The 24,193-nt window shown below is 38.7% G+C and overlaps 1 protein-coding gene across 5 annotated transcripts in view; it reads left to right on the top strand.

Moving 5' to 3' along the window:
- Positions 1 to 21,657, top strand: part of PAPSS1 (3'-phosphoadenosine 5'-phosphosulfate synthase 1) — a 104,577-nt gene extending 82,920 nt beyond the window's left edge. For 3 of the 5 annotated variants that reach the window (XM_025873677.2, XM_025873675.2, XM_073892088.1), the window contains 2 exons: positions 8,217 to 8,446; positions 20,978 to 21,657. In XM_025873677.2, coding sequence (XP_025729462.1) covers positions 8,217 to 8,446; positions 20,978 to 21,116 — 369 coding nt within the window. In that variant the 3' untranslated portion in view covers positions 21,117 to 21,657. Of the gene's footprint in view, positions 1 to 8,216; positions 8,447 to 13,130; positions 13,239 to 20,977 lie in introns of all 5 variants that reach the window. The other 2 variants (XR_003208745.2, XM_025873678.2) reach the window with 2 other exon arrangements.
- Positions 21,658 to 24,193: the final 2,536 nt, after the last annotated feature.

The raw sequence follows: 24,193 nt of genomic DNA, 5'->3' as shown, positions 1-24,193 counted from the left end.
CTTTCTCTCTCTCTCTCTCGCTTTCTTGCTTTCTCTCTCTCTTTCTCTCTTTCTCGCTTTCTTTCTTTTTCTCTCTTTCTCTCTCTTTCTCTTTCTTTCTCTTTCTCTCTTTCTCTCTTTCTTTCTCTTTCTTTCTCTCTCTTTCTCTTTCTTTCTCTCTTTCTCTCTCTCTTTCTCTCTTTCTTTCTCTCTTTCTTTCTTTTCTTTTCTTTTCTTTTTTCTTTTCTTTTCTTCCTCCCTCCCTCCCTCCCTCCCTTCCTTCCTTCCATGCAAGGGGTGGGGGGAGGAGGTAGGGGCAGAGGGAAATAGAATCCCAAGCAGGCTCCATGCAGCCCCAACATGGGGCTCGATCTCATGACCTTGAGATCATGACCTGAGCCAAAATTGAGAGTTGGAAGCCTAACCAACTGAGCCACCCAGGTGCCCCCCTGAGTATTTGTAATTAAGAAAAATTGAGGATATATACTTACTCTGCCAGGCTTCTGGGATAGTGGAATTTCTCAATTGGAGCAGGAGAAGATGGTGTAGTAGTCACAGTATTTTATGTAAGTAGTATAGTCCAGTTATATGTTTGTGTAATATAATTTTAAATTTGGAAAGTTTGTTCATTTTTTGTTTCAGAAACTGTTGAAAATAAAATTTACCAAAATCTTTGGGAGTAGGGGGATAGATGATGGATACCATTTTTCTAATGGAGTCAGGGAGCAAATGAGACTTTATGTTTATCCCAAAAGAGATGTCAATTAAAAATAGGTAAGAGGAAAAAAATGAGGAAGAGACACTCTTCTAGGTAACATGGCCATATTGGGACAAATCAAGAGCAATTCTAATTCTAAGGAATTTACATTTTAAATATTATGTATAGAGATGTATAATTTGGGTTCCTAACAGTAATCTTTTAGTTCAGTAGTCACACAATATTTTAATAAATCTGTGATGGGTGGTAGGGAGTAGGCATTATAGGATTAATACTTGCATAGATAAATTACATTTCTTTAAGAGTTAATTATAATTTGAATTATAAACTACTTCTCTATTATCACTACTGGACAGCAAAACTTAAGTAATTCTGATTTGTATTACAATATGGAAATAAGAGATTTGAATAAACCTTAGCCCCCAAAATGTACTTTGGGAGGAAATTGTAAACAAATATCTATTTTAACTAGAGTTACTGATTCTAAGTAGTCCATATTCTGCGTAACATTTTGATAAGACAGTTCTCAAACCTTATTTGAAAGTGAGGTAATTGTTGAACCTCCATTTTAGTTAGAATTTAAACAGGGGAAGTTTAAAGAATTAGTAAACTTCAGAAGGAGAGTGATTATAAAAATGTAATGTGAACTCTAAAGATTACCCTAGGGTTGAGGGAGATTACCAAAGGAAAGATAAACTTGGAAAAGGGATCCCCCTCCCTAAGACTAGGCTGCAGACCTCACTGGAAAAGACATAGTTTCATCCCAGCAGATGGTGGAGAAATTCAGTGGACTGTCTGGACTACAAGTGGGCTCACAGAAACCAGAAAGCAGGAAATACCCTCTGGTGAACAGGCTAGCTGAGGCTGACAGACTGCTGCTCAAAGTGGGTCGGGGCACTGGGGGGGAGCCCGCTTGCTGCCAGAGCAGTGCACACAGTGTGATACCTGTATTGAGGTGGATGCAGGAAACAACCCTCTGGGACACAGGTGAGCACAGGCTGGTGGGTGGGTGAACTGTGGGAATCAGGGAGCTGCTGCTGGTGGGAGGCTTGGAATGCACCAGTATCTGCACTAGGAGGGCAGCAGTGGGGTGGGCCTTGGGCTCAGACTTAGGCTTTGGGGTCGTTAAAGGCTTGTATACTTTGGGCTTGTCCATGGACCAGAGTGCCACTCAATATCCCCATACACAGGCACCTTTGACGCCCCCTTCCTCCTGCAATATCCCTATGATGCCCTCTACTGATAAAACTTAACATTGTGCTCACTGTAAAGGGAGAAATACTTAAAGAGTTCAGTTCATTATCTCAGAGCGAGTACTAAAGGGTGAATTTGGAGTTGAGGGACAATAGATTGATAATTGGCACAAAAAGCTATAGAGTTATGGGGCACCTGGGTGGCTCAGTCAGTTAAGTGTTGGACTCTTGGTTTTGGCTTGGGTTGTGATCTTGGGGTTGTTGGGGTAGAGCCCCACATGGGGCTCTGCCCTTAGTGGGGCTCTGCGTTCAGCAGGGAGTCTGCTTGGGATCCTCTTCCTCTGCCCCTCCCCACGCTTGTGCTCTTGCTCACTCTCAAATAAATATCTTTTTTTTTTAAGATTTTATTTATTTATTTGACAGAGAGAGACATAGCGAGCGAGGGAGGGAACACAAGCAGGGGGAGTGGGAGAGGGAGAAGCAGGCTTCCCGCTGAGCTGGGAGCCCGATGCGGGGCTTGATCCCAGGACCCTGGGATCATGACCTGAGCTGAAGGCAGACGCTTAATGACTGAGCTACCCAGGTGCCCCTCAAATAAATATCTTTAAAAAAAAATGCTAGAGTGACATCCCCAAAAAGGAAGAAATAAACCTCAAAAAAAAAAAAAAGTTGCCAGTAAATTACCTGCCAGCTAGAATGAAGCTGTTGACACTCTAAAGGAAAACAACACAATTCAGACTCCTTAGAAGAAATCATGCACAGATCCAGTATACAGTAACAATGAATAATTGCAAATATGAAGAAGTAGGAAAGTGTAATCAATAATCCAGAATAAAAGCTGTCACTAGAAACATACCTTGAGATGATGCTGATGTAGGAATTAGCAGTTAAGAGCATTAAAGCTTCTTAAAAGCAAATATGGTCTTATGGATGAGGAATCTCAAAAATATGGAAACTATATAAAAAACAATCAAATGGAAAGTCAAGGACTAAAAAAGTAGATCTGAAATGAAAACATTTATTGGATGGATGTAAATGCAGACTAGAGTTGGTAGAAGAAAAGGTCAGTGAGAGAGAAGTCAGATCAATCAAAGTAACTTGAAAAGAAAAGGAAAATAGATGGGAAAATGAGGAGAGCCTCAGTGACCTGTGGGCAGTATCAGGCCATCTAACATATATTTAATTGGAGTTCTGAAAAGAGGAGAGGGGGAAAAAATGTGGCAGAAAAGGTTTTTGAAAAAATGGTTAAAAGTTTTCCAAAGTCAACCTACAAATTCAAGAAGCCTAATAAATCTTAGAATAAATCCAAAGAAAACTACACTTACGCATAGTCAGTCTCCTGAAATTTCATGATACAAAGAGGACCCTTAAAAGCAAAGCTATAGGGGTTCCTGGGTGGCTCACTTGGTTAAGTGGTTAAGCGTCTGACTCTTGGTTTCAGCTCAGGTCATGATCTCAGGGTCATGAGATCGAGCCCCCGTCTGGCTCCATGCTCAGTGGGGAGTCTGCTGCCACCACCACCCCCCTCCCCGCTTGCACACTTTCTCAAATAAAATCTAAAAAAAAAAAAAAAAGGCAAAGCAATAGGGGAGGGAGGGAAGGAGAAAGAGGAAACAGTAGGGAAATAGGAATGATGGCTCACTTCTCAGGAGCAATACAAACCAGAAACATGGAGTAACATCTTTAAGAGAAAAACAAAAAGAAATGTCTGTTAATCTAGAATTCTATATTCGAGCAAAAATGAAGGTGAAGTAAAGACATTTTCAGATAAATGAGAGTTGAGAATTTTATTAGGGAAAAGGTTTTCTGGATTCTTCCAGCAGACTTCCTCAGAGGTCCCATTATTTGCTCAGATGCCCACACTGTATGGCCGTATGGCTATACAACAGGGAAGGCTGCAAAAACAAGGACCTGACATTTTCATCCTCTAGACTGTGGTTTCTGTCATTAAGAAATAGATCAGGGCAAAGAAAAATCAGTTGTTTGTATAGGCAACCAACACTATTTGCCACATAGGAGCTAAATTACTTTTGTAATCAGAAAAAAAGCCAATCTGTTATTTGGCACGCAGATGCAAGTAAAGTAGAAAATAAGTCACTTGTTAGGTTGGCCATTTACAGATTCTTAGAAGACTTTATAGGAAAGCTGTAGACATCACTGTATTCCTTCTTCATATGCATTCAGTATTCCAAACCTGCTTGCCACTGGGCATAAAAAGATAGTACATCTTGACCTCGTGTGCTGGAGGGATAAACAGGCAGCGCTCACAGGGTTTTAGTGACCACCTTCTAGGCAGCATGTCATCTTTTTCACAGAGCAAATGAATTTTCTTTAGAAACTGACTAGGAAGCAATTAAATGCAACCAGAATTGTCATGGACTGTTTCACAGAGTAATAGTAACAGTGGCAGTGTGTGTGACTGTCCTTTGTTGAGGGCTAAGTGCTGTCTTGAGTGTTTTCAAATCTCCCACCAGTCTGATGTGTTAAACATTACCTTTGCCATTTTTATAAATTTGGAGACCGAAGCTTCAGTTTCAAGTCCAAACTTGACTAAAGGCATTCTGTCATTAAAGTGCAAAACCAGGTTTTAAATCTAGGACAGTCTGATTCAAAAGCCTGTATTCCTAAACCAGATATGGGGGATGGCTGTGGGCTGACTTGCATTTCTTTTGATTAAAGCATACTCCCTTTTCAGTGGGTTGTAAGTTGATTCACACCAGACATTCTTGGAAGAGTTACATGTGATTTGCTTATTCCTGGTTGTTACAGTTTTAAAAAGTATTCTCATAGGGAAACCATTTCCCTGAATGTAAATTGAAATTATTCAGTCACTTGCAGGAGAATGTTGACTCTGTCTGTGTTTGTTGTGTTTACCTTTAATTTACTCATTTAACCTCTAGAAGAAATTAAAGAGGCAACTAAATTTCCTGGTTATTTTATAAGCCAAAGTTAGAACTGCCCACTGCCAGTTGCTTTGTGATCCTGTAAGGTACTAATTTTTCTGGCTTTGGTTTCCTCTCCTTTTAAAAGGGCAGAGAGGGTTGGATTAAATGATCTGAGCTTCCTTACATGTTAAAATTAAGCCATACATCCTTGGTTCATTGACCATTTGGTACTTGAATGAATTAAGTATATAGACATAAATATTTAATGAGCAAAGTAAGTTCACCTAAATTCAGAGAACTTCAATTGCCCTTTTTAATTTAATTCTGAAAGCAGTAGCTAATTTGCATGAGGCTGAAATGATTTTCCATTTAAGTGAAGTTGCAAAGTAGTTAATTGATGATTGGTTTTGACTGACTGACCCTTTGATAAAAATTCTGAATCTGGACTAGCAAAGGTCTTGTGTGTCTACAGTGAAGGGGCAGAGGGGAATGAGCAGAATTTTCATGAAGCGCTGAGTCTGAAGGTGGTTGGAAGAAGAGGTGGCATATATGAGGAACAAAAGTCTTTTATCATTGTGTTTTGCCATCTTGTTCATACAGAACGATTACAGCTCATTGCAAACAGTAGTAATGCTGCATAGTAGAAAACATATAGTGATAGGACCTTGGGGTCCTCTTTATTTAGCTAACATATGGGGAAAGAGAACTAGGGTAGTGCTCAGGAGGTTTTTGAATGTTCCATGTTTGGAACTGGCACATATCATTTGGGCTGTCATTCTTTCGGCCAAAACTCTGCCACATGGCTACACTGCAAGGAGTAGTAGGGATTATAGTAAACTGTGTTCTCAGGAAGAAAGGTAGTAAAAGGTCCTTAGAAATACAGGTATATGGAAAAATAGGTGAATGAAAAAAAAAGTCAAGACAGTTATTAACTCTAGGAAAAACAAATAGTTGTACAAGGAGGGGAATAAAGTAAGGCTAATGGGGAATAAAGTAATGGCTAACATTTTTTATGTACTTTATACCAAGTACTATTCAAAGTCTTCACATTTCATGTATTAATTTTCTTAAAAATTTTATGAGATAAATACAATTGTAATTCCCCTTTTACAGACAAATGTTGATTTCACCAACAGTGGTGATATCACTGTATTTATTGGATAAATGGGGTAGGGAATGAGGAGACTGGAGTAAGAGTCAAGCATCATCATAGTAGGGGATATAAATAATGTAGAAGTAACATAATACCTAAAATTAAATAGTCAAATCAGCAGTATACACATGCCATTTAGAAACACAGGGGTGCCTGACTGGCTCAGTCAGTGGAGCACAGAACTTTTGATCTCGGGGTTGTGAGTTCAAGCCCCATGTTGGGTGTAGAGATTACTTAAAAATAAAATCTTAAAAAAAAAAAAAAACATACACAGAGGTAAATATCAGTAGAAACAACTGAAAAAGCTGAAACTCCTCAGGGTGATCAGTTTGAGTGTGGGGTCTGGGATTGTCCTTATGCTATTGCACTTTCTAAACTATGTCAATAAAAATATGTCTTGGTATAAGACAAACTGTCAAGAGAGAGCAAATAACAACGGTGTGTGGGTGGTCATCGTTTATATCTTACTTTCACCTAAACCAGAAATGGTTTTGTAAGTCACTAAGTGGTAGAGCTTAACACTGAAAGGGAGGTGAGGCCAGATTTCTAGACCTGGGTTTCCTCTACACTTTCTTGGCCAAGTCGCTTAACCTTTGGGCGATCATTTTCTTCATGTTAATGAGAATGATGATCTCTGTACAGTTACTTTAACTTCCAAAGTACTACAATTCTGGATGTTAAATGAATAATTTTTTTTATTTTTCAACAAGTGCTAGTGTGACTGCCTCAGCTTCAGAGCTAGTTTCGGATGCATAGCTGCGGAGTCACAACCAACACCCGGTGTTATTCTTACCAGTTATCTTGGGTAGGAGTCACTTAGCTATAGGGTTTTCTTGGTGCCAGTGTATGTAAGGATTCATATAATTGAAATCCTTTTCCTCTGGTATTCAAATCTAGCATAGAGAAGAGTGTGTACCTTACAAGTTTATGTACAGTTCAGTGAATTTTTATAGTGAACATACTCTAATTACCAGCGCCCAGGTCCTGGATCAAGAAACAGAACATTACCAGGGACTCCTAGAGGTGACATCAAAATGGATTAAGTACAAGCTCTTATTTGTCAAAGTTTGTCGAAGGATTCGTCTTGTAATTTTCAAGTCAAAGCATAGTTTTCAGTTATACGGTGAGTAAGTTCTGAGGGTCGAATGTTCCATCTGGTGATTATAGTTAATAATACCATATTATATACTTGAAATTTGCTGAGAGTAGACCCTAATTGTTCTCACCACGCACATACACACAAAGGTAACTGTGAGGTGATAGATGTGTTAATTAACTTAATTATGGTGAATGTTTAACAATATATATCTATCAAATCATGTATGCTTCAGATATATACCGTTTTATTTGTCAATTATACTCAGTAAATCTGGGGGGCAAAAAAGAACATTACCATTATCCCAGAAGCACCTTCCAGTTGCTTCCCTGAAAGGATCAACTGCTAGCCTGACTTCTAATAGACTAGATTTTGAACTATATAAATGACATGTTGTGGTTAGGTACATTCATACATATAGACACATGTACATTTACATATCTCTTAAAGAGCCAAAAATATTCATAAATACATACACATAAACATCTATACACATTTATGCTTTTAGATTTTGGTGGGGAGGGCTGGCCGGTGTTGTTTCTGGCTTCCCAAGATGACATTTTTAAACTTGTTGAGATTTCCTCCTGATATTCATTCTGTAAGTAGTCCAAGTCCTTCTCAACGTATAATGATGTTATGTCCTGATAAACCCATCATAAGTTGAAAATACATTAAGTCAAAAATGCAATTAATACACCTAACCTACTAAATATCATAGCTTAGTCTAGCCTACCTTAAATGTGCTCAGAACACTCATGTTAGCGCAGTTGGGCAAATTGACTTAACACAAAGCCTATTTTATAATGAAGTGTTAAATCATATAATTCACTGAATGCTGTATTGAGTGTGAAAAAGCAGAGTGGTCGTGAAAAACAGACCGTATGGGTGCAGAATGGTTGTAAATGTGTGGGTTGTTTACTCTCGTGATTGTGTGGCCGATAGGGAGCTGTGGCTCACTGCCCCTGCCCAGCATCATGAGAGAGGATTCTACTGCATATTGCTAGCCGGGAAAATACCAGAATTTGAAGTTAGAGGTATGGTTTCTACTGAATGTGTGTATTACTTTTGCACCATCATAAAGTTGGGGACCTTAAGTTTGGGGCTGTCTGTATACATGCATTTATTATCCATTTACTACTTCTAAGTACTGGCATAAAAGCATAGTTATCAAATATGAAAACTTTTATTCTAGGTCCAATGGCATTGCCGAGCACGGATGGTTGCAGGAGCCAATTTTTACATTGTTGGACGAGACCCTGCTGGCATGCCTCATCCAGAAACAGGGAGGGATCTTTATGAGCCAACTCATGGTGCCAAAGTGCTGACAATGGCCCCTGGCCTAATCACCTTGGAAATAGTTCCCTTTCGAGTTGCAGCTTACAACAAGAAAAAGAAGCGTATGGACTACTATGACTCTGAACAGTAAGTTTTATATTCATAGATCTGTGATACACCTTGTGCTCTAAGCTGCTCCCAGGGCATGTTGTCTCAGCTTTACAGTAACTTGACTGATGGCAGGCTTTGTTGTACCCATTTCAGAGAAAGGCCAAACCTAGGAAACTAACTTCTCAATATGCTAGCAGTTAGAAGTAGAAATAAAAATTGAATCTGGTTTTATGGTTAATGATTTCAGGAATTTTGTTGTGGAGCTCTTCGGGGCAGTATGGACATTTCTGTGTCTGCCGTATCTATGTATGTATGTATTGTGTACAGAGCACGTAGAAGGAGTCCAGAGACTTAGTGATGATTACTCTGGTAAGCCCAGAAAAATCTATATAGTGAGAGAGAATTTCATATTTGTGGAATCCCAATGTGACAGGCACTGTCTTAATTGCTTTATATGTATCAAATTATTCCCCACAATATCCTGTGGTACTGTTATTATCGCTGTTTTATAGATTAGTAGTAAGCTGAAGCATACAGAATTCAAATATCTTGTATAAGGCCACAGAGTAGTAAATGGCAGCCCAGCAGTTGAACCCAAGGAGTGTGTTTCCGGAGCCTGTGCTCTTGACCACTGAGAGCACAACTTCTTTCTTCAAAAATCTTAGGAGGGGCAAAAAACTAACAAACTTTTAGTACAGCTTATTGGTAGTGTCAAACATGTATCTATGGCCCTTCTGTATTAATCTTTATCTATAGACAATGTCAATCTAAATGAAGAGTGGCGGTGTAAGGCTCTAGAATAGGAAGTTAGGGGTTCTAGCCCTATCCTCGATTGGTGACTTGAGAGTCCTGTGCCTGTCTAGCCTTGTTTCTTCTCTAAAATGATGGCAGTGGATGAGTTGATTCCATCTTAGCTTAAAGTCTGTACTTCTTTCCATGATCTGTAGCACCTAGTTATTTTTACATTTTAGCAGATACTTGTTTTGTTATTTGATGCTTATTTAGTACAAATTACATCTCCTTATAAAGTATACCTACTTTTTTTTTAGCACAACTTACAATTCATGTTCAGCAAGTAGAACAGGTATTTTTATGTATGTTTTCTTACATTTACTTCTACTGACAGGTACTAACTGAAAATTGACCGTGGTCTAATGACCTTTAATCTGAGAGCCCTCATCCTTTCTTCTGTGACACTTTACAGTTAATTCTGTATTCAGGAATGATGCTGACCTTGACCCTGTGTCCTCATTTGGTGTGGCCCATTTTGTAATGATGGGGACAAGAAAGAAAAAACTTTATTTTCTTGTTTCTAAAAGCAACATGAAGTTCAGTGTCATTGAATTTCTTTGTGATAAATGATAGATTGTCTGGGTAAAGAAATACTGTTATTTACAGTAGACTTTAAGGGATTTTTTTTTTGGCTTCTCGTTTAATGGTCTAAATAATTCTGGAGAAAAACAAATGCACAATTTTAGGTGATTGCAGGCTTTTCAGAGTGATGAACTATAGCTAAAATACGGGAAAATCTTAGGAGTCAATGAACAGAAGAGGCTTATATAACTGCAGGCAACTCCTAACTGTACCTGTGGCCTAGGTGTGGACTTTAAGACAGGAGCTCTTCTGCGCTATTCTTTTCTGAAGATCTGAAATATGGCCCACATTCCAGTGTACTTCTGAACCACACAAAGAGAAGAATTTGCAATAATCCAGACCATTTTTACTTTTATAAAAGACCAGCATTTGCCAACACATAGAAATAGTTCTAAATCGTAGCATGTTGTGTTTTGTTTTGTTCTAAGAATATATGTCTCTGTGTATGTTGTTTGTATGTGTATGTATATATGTGAGTGTGTACATACACTTACATGCACACACACGGTGCAATTTCACAGTCTTACAAACAATGCAGCTATAAGAGGGGTGTGCTGAGAGTTGCAAATGGGCCTTTTCTTCCAAAGGGATGCCTCGGAAGCTTTAACAAGAGAATTTTAAGAAAAATAAAAGCAAGTTTAGTAAACCTTGGTCTATATTATCACAAAAGGTGATTGAAACTAAAAATATAAATTAAATATTAAGGAAAGTGAAAAGAAAAAGTTTCTAATACAGTCCTGTTCTTTTGTGGTTAAAATTATATAGGGTCACCATCGGAGATTCTAATTTACTTATTCTGGGGAGAGGCCTACACACCGGCAGTTTTTTTGAAAGGCTCCCCAGCCGAGAACCCTTGATGGAGGGTAGCATTGCTTTCTACAATGTTAACACGTAGAGTTTTAGAGGTGGAATGCTGGGCTGGGAAACCTTTGACTTCTCATCCAGCATGCAGCTGATCAGTTTGTGTACAAGAAGTTATGAACATAATCTTGTTCTGAAAGTAATGATTAGTTACAGAGTGAGAAAAGAGAAATAGAATCATTTTGCTAGTGGCCAAGTAGTTAAAACTTAGGTGAGTTTCCATGCTGATGAGTTAAGGAAACAAAACTAACTAGAGTTGAGCTTTTCTTTTACACTTCTTGTTTTGATGTCTCAAGACTGGTTTCTTTGCATGCATGATCAGGTGATTCAGTCACCCGCAAGACCCAGAACCCATCAGTGTGTCATTGACTGATGTGCTGGGAAGCCCTTGATAACTTTCATGTTTTGTTAAATCTGTGTAGTATTGCTTTAAATCTCTCTTTTAATCATTCAAAAGCTAAATAATTACATCAGTTCTCATAAGATTTTCCAATGATGAATTCTATATTAGTTGCATGAGTGGCTCATTTTCTTGGAATTTTTTTTGAGTTACCAAATCTTAATAAATTGTAACTTGGGAAGCTTAAAACTGCCTTAGTTTTCTTGTTTTTTTATATTTGTCTTCAAATATAATTAAGTTGATGGGAATATGTTGGGAAGTGAGTAAAATTTTGTGGAAAGGCGATAGTCTTTGATGTAGTGAGAAAACACAGTTATTAATTATGCACATATGAGGTTGTCTTATGTTTGATTAATGGATGTTATTCAATGCCAGCTTTTATGTAATTAATGATTTTGTAGCTTTTGATTTAATTAAATACTAGTGTAAGACAAGGCTTAGGGAGAAAAAAACAAACTTCATGAAGATTTCAAGCAAGATATTGATAGGAATTATGATAAAAATCATCTGTTTTTACTTAGGAACTTAAGTGGGTTCTTATTTGCTATAATAGTGACTCAAGGAAATTCAGTTTTTTAGGATTACAAGATTAAACCCCATTCTTTCAGATATTACAAACAAACTTTAAGGATTCAGTTTTTTTTATTTTTATTTATTTTTTTAAGATTTTATTTATTTTGACAGAGACAGTGAGAGAGGGAACACAAGCAGGGGGAGTGGGAGAGGGAGAAGCAGGCCTCCCGCAGAGCAGGGAGCCCGATGTGGGGCTCGATTCCAGGACCCTAAGATCATGACCTGAGCCGAAGACAGATGCTTAACCGACTGAGCTACCCAGGCACCCCAAGAATTGAGTTATTTGTAATGTTTTCTCCTTTATGCAGTAAATCTTTGTATGTGGGTAGAAAAATGCAAAATTATGGTTCAGTTATTGAAATAGCGACTCAACAAAAAGAGCACACATGAGTGAGAGTGTCTTGTGGAAGTGGGTAAATGAAGGGACAGGTGGATGAAAGTGTTTGCGGTCTGGTTATTTTCACATTATCAATAGAGTATTTTCATAGTTTTAATGCTGGAGTAGATCTTAATCCATATATTATCGGTATCATTTAAAAAAATACTCTAATTGTAGCTGTCTCTCAAGGCTTTTTCATACAGCCTTCTCTTTTATATACTTTCTACAGGAAAGCTCATCTTTTCTAGTGGTTTCTGTGTGATGACTCTTAAAGCTATACTTCAGTGTTTCCAAGTTGCTAATTGTGTTAGCTTTCTAATGCTGCATAACACATGGCCACAAATTTAGTGGCTTAGAAGTCTGGGTGGATGACATTGGATTTCTCTGGCCGGGCTGGGCTCTTATCTGAAAGTTCTGGAAAGAATCCACTTCCAAGATGACCCTTGTTGGCAGAATTCAGTTCCTTGCAGCTTTGGGGCTGAGGTCCCCATCTTCTTACTGGCTATTGGCTAAGGATTGCTCTCTGCTCCTAGAAGCCATTTTAGGTCCTTTGTTGTGGACACCTCCATCCCAGCAAGAGAACTTCCTTCATGGTGAATCCTTCTCATACTTCAGATCTCCCTGACTTTCCCTTCTGCTATCAGCTGAGAAAAGTCTTTGCTTTCAAAGGGCTTCAGTAATTAGGTTAGACCCACTCAGATAATTTTACTATTTTAGGTCATTTGATTAGTGTAACTCATTGCATCTGCAAAATCCCTTTTGCGGTACAAATGACCTCTAGTGGTAGTAACATTATTTGTCTTCATTTTTTCAGAGACCCCTCTTTGGAAAACATTCTGGAGAAATGAGAAGCTTATGTTTTCTAGAAGTAAAATAAAAGTAATTTTTTCTCTCATTGTTAATATTAGGAATAAATAGAGAGAATATCCTAAGGAGATGTTGTGGTATTTTCATTATAAAACCCAATAGTACTCATGTCCTGCTTTTAATCAGTTGTAACCTCTGAAAGAGAGAAGAGGTGGGGGCAAGGAGAGAGAGCCACGCATTGAAGGGTAACCAACAACGTAAGGTCCCAGTTAGAACTCTGCTGTGCTGGAATAGACTATATGAAGATTTATTTTTTTTAATGCCAGGGACGCCAAAGTGCCTTGAACCAAAAAAGGCCGAAGATCTGCTCCTTCTCTCTACCCCCAAAGCCCTGACCAGTTTTGACTACTCTTAGGAGATAAATGGACATAACTGTAAGTACTAGAGAAAAAGTAGGAAAAGCAAACAGGACAGACCTTGGGAAAATATTTCCCTTAGTGCTTAGGATAGAGTAATATGGGTTTCCCAGTAGAGCAATACAGGGTGCTCTTAATACCCCCGCCTGGTGGAAACAAAATAGGCTTCAGTCACTTGTGCTTGCTTTTTCAAACCTTTGTTCCTGGAAAGTTGCCACTCTGGTGAGTGGGGTGCCCTGATTTTGATGCATTTTTGGGTGGTAACAAATGAATAGGATGAGTTCCTGCAGTGGTCAACCAATTAAAAACACCAAACAAACCCATTTTTTTTTTTTTTAATTATAAAAGCATTTAAAAGGAGAAAAAAACAATATTAACAATTTAAAAACACTCATGCCATCACTGGGTTTTTTTTTCTGTGCTTTGATTTTACTCTTTTTCTGTGTATTCATTTAACAGTTGAGTTTATAACAATTTTTTTATCCTGCTTTTAAGTATTTACTTTTCATGAGCATCTTTTCACGCGATTAGAAGCTCTCTGTACACATTGCAGTGGCTCCTTACTGTTCATTCTGGTACCAGACTGAGCCACAAGTCCCAGTGGTTGTGTGCACAGCACAGGGCTGAGTGAGGAAGTGCCGAAGGCCACTCTATGCTGCAGAGCAAGATTGGCCTAGAGGCTTCCTCATAGCTCACTCGTGTCCTTAGGTAGCATCTTCTTGTCGTACCTGGTCCCACCTCTTGGACCCGTTGTCCAGCACACATGGAGTATAGTGTTTCTACATCTGGACCTTCAGACGCTGCACTGTTGAGGCCTGGCTGTGATCTCCCCTTAGACTGTAGAGTGGTGCCGTTTCATCCCTGATCTTGCTTACTGCAAGGAGTTCCAGGAGGAAAGAGCCACAAGTACTGTGTTTGGTGTCTTGATTTTTTTTTTTCCTATCTGCTTTTCTTTTTCCTGTGACTTCGGGATCTTCTCATTTTTCTTATGTTTTCTCCCTTTTTGGAGGTAGGACTGGGATTTCCTTATTATAGCAATATCAAATCAGTTTCTTTCCTAACATGCCGTTTAGCAGGCTTTCTTAATCTTGGCATTATTGACGTATGGGGCCGGATAATTTGTTGGTTGGGTGGGGGGGTCTGGTGCATTCTAGGATGCTTGCCCTGGGGAGGGAGAGGTCAGGTTGCAAAATTACCTCTGTTGAGAATCAAAGATTTGTAATAACATTGGCATATTTGGGTATTTATTTTCTTTTTAATTATTTCGTCATTAGTCACAAGTCCAAAATACGCTCCTTTTTTTTTTTTAACCTCTCCAGACTTTTTACTTTCATATTTGGAGCTGATCTAGATGTTTTCAGTGTAATAGAAGTCCTGGTTTCTAAATAAATGAGGATAGTCACATGTGTCTCAAAAGTAGAAAGCAAATCACAAGACAAAGAAATCCTGGTGACAAGTATAAAGGAAATTATTTAATATGGTCAAAGCACTGTCCTTATTATCTCGCAATGTCCTGGGTTTACCTGATTTTCTGGTTAACTCATGGATGCTTAAGCTGTTTGGGTCACTAATTTTGAGAAACCCCTTGAAAATGTATTACTTCTCTCTCTCTAACCTCCTGCAACTAAGTAGGCTCTATACTGGAAGGAGGACCCGGGGACATCAATGTGCAGCTCAGAAGAGACCGGGGCAGTCTGCTGAAAGAAAGTTTTCGTATAACCAGAGTTCAGCCCTGTACTTCATACCAGATAATTGCATTTGGATGATGGGTATCTGAGAGCGTCTGAGTTTAGCTCTCTGAAAACTGGAATCCACCGTTGAGTAATCAGAAGCAGGTGAAAATGGATATGCTCTTGTTCCCAGTTGAAAGCACAGAAACCCCATTTTGCCCATTAAGATATTTTTGGGTCCTTTTTGAAACCTGTCCTTTGGCACTCAGGTAAAGACCATTTGTCTTCTGTGGTAGATTATAGGTTTCATGACCGTCTTTGGTAACGAAAACTGAGTTGACTTCAGTACGCTTTTTAGGGCAACGCTGGAAATTTGTTATTTGACTCAATGTCTGATAGGAGCTGTTCTCTAGCTTTTACTTATAAGATGGTGGTGCTGGGAGGAAAACATGATGAATTAAGGATTTTGGTATAAGTAGGTTCTAGATAATTACATTTTTTGTGTATTTCAGTTTGTCTTTGGTTTGAAACTGAAAATTGTTAAATTTGTCATGTACTATGCTAGCCGGTGCTTTTTAGTTCCTGGAAAGAAAGCTGTAAGTAACTGTTTATCTGGTTTTGAAGAAATGACTTTTGACCTCATGCCTAAGAATTCTTAGTGTTTTGATCTACATAGTATCATATATGAGCTGCTTTCAAGTTGGATGAAAAGTTAATTAGACCCAAAATAGTTCTTAGATTGACTTATAAGTTACCACTATTATTTTTAGTTCTATCAGAGAAGAAATTCCCCTTTGCTTCTCTGCTTATTGTCCAGTTAGCATTTTTTTTTTTAAACTGATCTAATTGAATATGAACCTTCAAAAGATACACTTGATGGGCCATCTGCTGACCCCAGCTCTTGTCCATTTGAGCAACTCATGCTGGTGGCTCTGATGGCCACATCTGTGGACTAAGAGACAGCAGATGGTTGTGAAGATTTAAAACCTTCAACAAGTGGTCAAGAGTCATTGTACTTTGGAGTTAGTCAAGATGCTGGCCACATGTGGTTTAGTACATCCCACATGGGACAGGAGGCTGGTCCAACCCACAGGGTCCCACATAGCTTGCTAAATGGTGTGCTTTTTCCCCCCTTCCCTGCCATTCGAACCCCTTTCTTTCTTGAAGAGCTGTGTATTGTAAGAATCTATGACCAAGTGGTTTTGAGAAGGAAAAAAATCCAACATACTTGTGTTTTCCTTTTTCAGGTGCCATGGGAGATCGGTTAACTAGTGTAATTAGATGGCTTATTAGAATTGCTTTGTAGTCACAGCCCCTGCCGGGGTCATTTATTTAGTAGCCTTTTCTGCTTCTGGCAGATTCCTGATTACTCACAGGTAAAGTGGAGAGCTAATTTTAGATTATTCCCCCGATGTCTTGAGTTTTTACTTGATTTAATTATTTCTGTAAGGTGATGTCTAATTAAAGATGAACTGTGAAAAATACGATTTGATTATGGGTAATGTGACTCTTGTGCCAAGTCCTTGCACCTGACTTCTGGTAAAAAGTAAAATCCTTCTGTGACAGTACAAGTATGAGGTGGAGGAAAATGTGTTTTTTGTAGCCAGAGTAGAATGGAACCACCACCCTGTGGGAGCAGAAACTCCCATTTCATGTGATGAAGAAATGTTTGTGGCATGCAGGGCAGATCGAGTGTGAAAGAGCATCTGGAAAAGAGGTACCCAGGGACCTTGGTTTTAAAATGCAATTTCAGAAGGAATGCAAGCAAACTTCTGGATTCCAGACAGTTTGGCATTGGGGGTGGGGGGCTGGGAAGAAAGGGCTGTAATTGGTCTGGCTTTTTTCCTTTCGTCAAATAGGACAGGGTCATCCCGCAAGCTGAGCTCTCACTTCTTTCTCATTGCCTTCCAGAACGAGCGCTTGAAGCATGGGACACAAGGTTTCCTTTGTTGAAACAAATTTTAAAATTTACGTGGCCATAAAGCTCTAGGGTCATAATTTTCCTCAGCAAAGCTTATTTAGGGTGCTGATAAGTGAACCTCCGGAGCTAAACGAACTGATTTGACATCGGGTTGGAGTGAGGATGTTTAGATACAGTTGGATAGCTCTCTGGACCGCTCTGCCCTCTTTGCTTCTCCTGTCTGATCTGGGCTTTGCTCAGCCCTGCCCTCAGGGGTAACCTGGCTGGCCTGGGGTCAAAGTCAGGAGTGTTGATGGATTCTATTATTATTCCATTCCCACACAGCTTCTTGTTACCCTTGAAGGCAGTCTTCACATCTTTATTGAGAAGGTTGAGGCCATCCTGCATTAACTGCCTCGTCTTTTTCTAACCCCACATCATCAGTTTCTTTTTTCCTTCGTTCCTGATGCTCCTCCTTGTCAAAGCCCCCCTTCCTATGTCCTTCATGCCAGACTTCCTTCTCCATCTTTCATTTCTCTCCTGGTTTTTATCCTCCCTTTTCTCAGTCTTTTTTCCACCTGTATACTTGCTTAAAGCCCCCCCCCCCCCCGCCACCACCTTTTCCTTTAAAAAAAGAAAAAGTCCTCTTTTTTCCTCTGTATCTCTGCCAATTTACTACTCCATCTCTTTTCTTCACCATCTACTGAAACTCTTCGGTTAAGATTTAAATTCTGATTTGTAAGTCCAGTAGGGTTTTTTTTCCTCATGGTCATTTTTCTCATCCTCTCTGTGGCCTTAACACTTTAGAACTTTTCTTCTGTGACCTCCATATCATCTTGGTTTTCCTCCTACTCCTTTGACAAATGCTTTTCCTTTTGCTGAGTCTTTGAAGAGCTTACCCGTTTTCTCCAACTCAGTTTTCATTTTAGTGCTGATAAATTTACAGATTGTTTCTAACCCCAACCTTACTGAGTGTTTTGAAATCTCCTCTCGCAGTCTTGCTTCTTTTCTAGGCCCATCTCACATACAGTCAGTTTCTTTTTCTCCCCTTAGGTTGTCATTTGTGTAAGAGAGAGATGTTGGCTTATTTCCTGTGGGAACTGTGGGAACCAGCCACCTGCATGGGCCCGCATGTTATAAAAGATCTGACCTGTCTTGCACATTGAACAGGTGGGACAAGTGGGAGATAGCCCCTAGATCGAAGCTATTCGGATCCATCTTTTAAGCAACATCTGTTAACCTTTCATTTTCATTGAACATCACTGAAAATTTATATAGACATTTGAAAGAGGTTTTACTTAATCAGATGAGAGCTGTTGAAATGTTGAGCTGAATGCATATGTATATCTTCCTATCCTTTTGGTAGTTGAGGATTCGAATAGGAAGAACAGGCAGCGTGACTAGGGGAAGATGTTGCATGCCTAAATTTAAGGACAGCTTTTCTGCTTAATGGTAAGAGGTGATTTTCCTGTGATTGATGAAATGAGTCACACTATTTTGTATTGCTATCCTCCAGAATAAAATTTTTAGATATGTTTCAAAGAGGGTTGGGGCATTCACTAAAGTCAGGTATCTCACTAGGGAGTGGGGCCAACGGCGAATCGAAGAGGTAGAACTTGATTCAGGACCCAGAGTCATGTGGATCTTAGGAACTAACAGTTGCGGGCAGGCATAGGGCCAGGCCAGTTGAAAGAGGTACACAGAGCCTGGTGGCAATACCACCAGTTGCAAGGTTTAGAAGTCCCATGAGCAGTGGGGTCATTGAGCACACAGACAAAATCAGAAAAACAGAAAGAGCGACCAGAGACCGGTACACAGTTTGGATCATGAGGAAATCACAATACTTGGTCTTTCTTGGTCTGGAGCCCTCCTAGGTAGATTAAATGAACCAGGTTAGGAAGGTGGTATGTGGGTTCCCCTGCTTAAAGTGGAGGTGAGCAAGGTCAGAGAGAAGACAGATCTGAAGATGATTATGGAAGAGCTCATTATGAAGGTCACGTGGAGATCGCTAATGTGAGTAATCTAGATTTAGATAAAAGGGAATGTACAAGTAGCTGAGATTCACCACAGCAATCAAAAATCCTGTATTTCCCCCCCTCCTTTTTTTTTTGCCAGAAGATGAAGAGTAGTGACTCATTTAAGACTATGTGCGGTTCTGTATTGAACCAGTAGAATTTGTCTATACATATACCTTTTCATTCTTTTATATTTCACCAAATATTTATTGAGTTCCTGAAATGAAATAAAGTACCCGAGCCTGGTTAGTAAATATTTCTGTGTCCTTAGCACCATTCAGATATGCTCTTTATTGTTAGTTAATGCCTGCTGTGTAAGTATGGATTAATAGCCATTGTAACTACTGTGAGACCAGAATAGGAAGCATAATGCTATAGCAGCACCTTATGTATCTGCTTTCCTCAGGGGCAGGATTCCAAATGATTGAGGTTTCAGGTTAATTTAAGGTTAAATTTTTAAAAATTATTTAAAATCACTTTGGGTAGAGATTTGTTAAAAATAAACTTTTAAAAATAAAACTCATTATAAAATTTGATATTGATAATTGATAAAAATCATTGTAGAAAACTACAGAAAACATGAGCAAAATTAAAAGCACTTGTGATAATAACTGTATAGAAATAGCCACTATTTGGGTGTATTTCTTTGTAGCCTTCTCTCCACACACTGTATTTTAACAAAATTGCATTTGTATTGCCCATAAAATTTTGTGTCCTGATTATTTTACTCAGTGCTGTACCATAATTTATTTAGAACCTTCACCCTTCAGGTCATTTACCATATTTTACTATCCTGAACCAACTTTCAGATAGCTCCCTTTATGCATACCATTTGTGTGCATCTGATTATTTCCTTAGTGTAGATTCCTGGCAGTATGATTATTAGTTAAAAAAACATACTTGGCATCCGTCTAGAAGCATGTGGCAGTTTATGATTTACGGTCCCCAGGTTAACTCCACAAATCATGAAGTGGGGAAGGAGCAGAGAGCTCCTAACTAGGAGTAAACACAGCCTGTGGTCTGGTAACCTAAGTGATCCAGAGCTCTTGATGGGTCCTGGTCTGCTGTGTAGGTTGGTTCTCCTTGTTTGTAGGAAGAGGGTGAAATTCCTAGTAGACAGTGTGTGCCACAGCCATAGGTGCTCAGTGCTTACTGGTTTAAGGGCCTTTGTGTATTTTTTTTTTTTTTTTAATTTATTTGATACAGCGAGAGCAGGAACACAAGTAGGGGGATTGGGAGAGGGAGAAGCTGGGATACAGGGCTTGATCCCAGAACCCTGGGATCATGACCTGAGCTGAAGGCAGATCATGACTTAATGATCTGAGCCACCCAGGTGCCCCCTTTGTGTGTTTTTGGATATAAAAAGATGAGAAAAACTAACACCACTTTTATGGTATCTTAACGGTGGGATAGTATCCTTTATTGCTACTTAACTTGCTTTTGCTGTAAAACAATTCCAGTTTTTCTCTTAATGTCCCATTATGCATTTAACCTTTCAGATTCAAATTTCCTAAAAAGTTTTCCATCTGTGGTAGCTAAATTGGATTTAATACCTTTTTGTTTTTGTAAATTTCTAGTTCTAAGTTAGTAGTTGGCATGGGCTGGGGAGGAGGATGTAAGCGGGGAGAGGTGGGTATGGCTATAAAAGGGCAAGCCAAGGGATGGTCATGGTTTTGGAATTGTTAATACATCTTGACTATGGTGGATACATGAACCTACATATGTGATAAAATTGTATAGAACTAAATACACAGAGCACAGGTAGAACTAGAGAAGTCTGGATCAGATTGGTAGGTTGTGTCCATACTGATAACCTGATTGTAATATTATGCTATAGTTTTGCAAGATATGCTACCGTTGGGGAAACTGGGTAAAGGGTACATGAGCTCTCACTGTGAGTATTGCATGTGAATATACAGTGATCTCAGTAAAAATTTCAATAAAAATTTGTCTCCTAGTTCAAAAAATGGGTAATTTTTGAGAACATGTTTTTTGTTCAGTGGCAAATGTGAAATCAGATCGATCATTCATTTTACAAGTACTATGTTTTATTCAGATTTTTTTTCCATTAAGCTTATCTACCATGAACAGAAGAACAAAAGCTTTTTAAAGTTTCACTATCACTAAGATTCTAAAAATGGGAAATCATTTTCTTTTTTTTCTCTCTTTCAGCCATGAAGACTATGAATTTATTTCAGGAACACGAATGCGCAAACTTGCACGAGAAGGCCAGAAACCTCCAGAAGGTTTCATGGCTCCCAAAGCCTGGACTGTGCTGATGGAATACTACAAGTCCTTGGAGAAAGCTTAAGCTGTTGACCTAGTCACTCCACCTTTGACACTTCACTGAGTAACAAGAGGGGACCACATAATTACCGTTGGCATTTCTTTGTGGTGGTGTCTGTCTGGGTACACTTCCTAAAAACAGAACTTTCCTTAACTAGCATCAGTTTTGGTCTGCCTTATGAGTTTTATTTTGAACTAGTGTAACAGTAAAAACTGCTGGTTTTAATGTATCTTTTCCACTTGTTATAGTTAATATTCCTACAGTACAATTTTAAAATCTTGTCTTTTTATATTATATTTATGCTTCTGTCTTATGATTTTTTCAAGCTGTTATATTAGTTGTAACCAATAGTATACACATTCAATAAACTTGGCTAGACTTTGGGGAATTTTACAAGACATCTGTAGCAATTAGATTTTCTTTTTCTACATTGAAAATATAAACTGCTTTCTTCTTTCCTTCCAATAAGCTATTGATCTCTCAGCTGTTGTAATCTATTCTTACGATCTGTGTAAGCCCTGAATGAACTTTATTCAGAAACATTAAACTTTTGGCTTCTTATTTATATGATATTTTTTGTTTTGTTTACATATAACCTTTCCTTCTTGTGAAACGTTTCTGATGGAGGAGGGAAAATACAGGCATCCTTTTTATTATTATTATTATCATTATTATTATTATTTGACAGAGAGCAAAGCAGAGGGAGTAGCAGGCTTCCCAACGAGCAGGGAGCCCGATGTGGGGCTCGATCCCAGAACCCTGAGATCATGACCTGAGCCGAAGGCAGACGTTTAACCGATTGAGCCACCCAGGTGCCCCAATACAGGTATCTTTAATTACTGGACTCTAATAATTAGTTCCTACACTGTGTTTCATAGTGAATTTTTAAGTGGGAAAATGATAATGCATTCTCAGTCTATCCAAAAACTCAACCAGTTTTCCGAAATAGCTCTCATATTCTTAAACACCTAAGGTGGTGGTACCAGTAATAGAGACCTGATAGAGGGAGCTAGGGGATGACAGTCCATTTGGGAGGGGGCAGCATACCAAGTTTGCTTTTGTAGAATATCCTCAAGTAGACTATTCAAGTGGAGATGTTTATTGAGGAGCAGGATATACAATTTTAGTTGGGATGCCAGCATTTTTTTTTTTTTTAAAGTAGCGTGGAGCCCAATGCAGGGCTTGAACTCATGACCCTGAGATCACGAGTTGGACATTTAACCGACTGAGCCACCCAGGCACCCTGGGGATGTCAGTTTTTTTGATTTTTAATCATACTTTCTATGAAATAATCATGATCTGGTCTTTAAAATTTAGCGTTAAAAAGAGATGGCAGAGTATATATGGAGATAGTATATTGTCATTAAGGTGAATGGGAGTAAAATACCACTAGGCAAAGAAATAGAAGGAAAAACACAAAACAAGTAAAAATGGATTACACAGGGATTCAATTAGTGAGAAAATTGATAAATAGAATGGATACCGTGAGTAGATATTTTCTAGTGGATAGGTTTATTCACTTGTGGATACTGAATAAAAATATTCATTAGCAGGTGATGTAGAGTATATGGATGGATATGTTTATGGGAACAATTGGAGGTGACAGTTGATATGTTTTTGGTGTCACATTATCTAGATCTCTTTATTTAGGGAGAACTCCTTTATATAAGTCTACAAAGATTGAAGGACACCATAGATTTTTCCCTCTCCAACCACAAACAGCTAAGGTATAACATAGTACCTCGGCTGATTTAGAAATTCCTACCTAAAATGTTGACTGTGTAGGAAATAATGCCAAGATAATAGAGACCAAACAAGTCTTGGTTTCACGGTGGCAGTGGTAGAGTTGAGATTCTGGGGCCTGTTAGTGTCAAGTGGAACCTCTGGGGATGGGGTCTCCTGTGCAAAGGTAGTATCCCATCTATAATATTACAGTGGTGTGACCTTGGATGTCCTCCATACCAGCCTCCTTTCATTCCTGACCATTTCCTAAGCATCATTCTCTTGCATTTTCCATCAATTCTGTAAGATACCCAATAGCGTTTCTATAAATTCCTTTGCTACCAAAATTAATCTGGAGTTTCTATTGTTTGCCACCAAGAACCCTGATTATAATAAAAGCATGTAAGAAAAATGTGTATTTCATGTAAAGATCTTGATACTGTTAAAATTTCAGCAGCATATTTTAAGAATTAAAAATATAGAAGAAAACATTTTTTTAAATGACTTGGCATTTTGGAAACTTGTCGTTTCAAAACCACAAAAATGTACTCATGAAATCAAGATGAAAACATGAAGAAGAGAAGTTAATATTAACAACATTACGGTGAAATGTGGTCTAAAAAGGGACTTTCTGTTCTATCATGTAACTGTCCTTTCTGAATCTAGTCCCCACTGTGCCCCCTGGCCTCCAGCCCACCAAAGAGGGACATGATGAAAATGTGATTCTAGGCCCCTGGGCCATTGGGATTGGCCACCCACTTGTGTGTTCCAGAGATATGGGAAGAAAATAAAGGCACCCAATGATTTCCGCTAGTCCACAGGTTGGTATGTGTGTCTTTAATCTACAACTCTGATATACGCAGACATTTAATTTAATTTTTCCTCTTCCCACTTCATAAAAGAGTCCAAACCGATCTTTAAAACATTCAACTCTTTTACCAAACCTCTTCTGCCAAGTGGTCTTGGAAGTCTCCATGCCATTTTTATCTATCTATCAGCTGGAAAAGGATATGGAAAAAGACTTTTTCTTTTTTTTTTTTAAAGAAAGGAGGAAAAGAAAGTGCAATTGTCTTGGCAGAAATATAATGTTTTAAATCTGTCAATTCTCTGTTCTACTCTGGTAATCAAGACCACATATTTGAGTTTCATTTTCATCCAAGAGGAGAGCAATTATGTCTATCTCTTGGAAGTCAGCATTCAGATACTTTATCAAGAAAAATTCGGAAGTCGTGCTCTCCACATACGGTCTGTTTTTATGAGCACATATGTATCCAGGGGTGGGTTGGCTCACAAAGTAAGGAAGTATTTGGCCACTGGGCCTCTTATGTGTGTGGTATATTTCTTAGAGGGCCTACAAACCTCTTTGGTTATGTTTCTGC

The sequence above is a fragment of the Callorhinus ursinus genome, unplaced genomic scaffold, assembly GCF_003265705.2.
Source record: "Callorhinus ursinus isolate GAN/ISIS: 27379988/994484 unplaced genomic scaffold, GSC_fseal_2.0 scaffold4, whole genome shotgun sequence".
NCBI classification, from domain to species: domain Eukaryota; kingdom Metazoa; phylum Chordata; class Mammalia; order Carnivora; family Otariidae; genus Callorhinus; species Callorhinus ursinus.
Note: the sequence above shows the minus strand (reverse complement) of the source record. Positions and strands in the feature narration are given on the sequence as shown.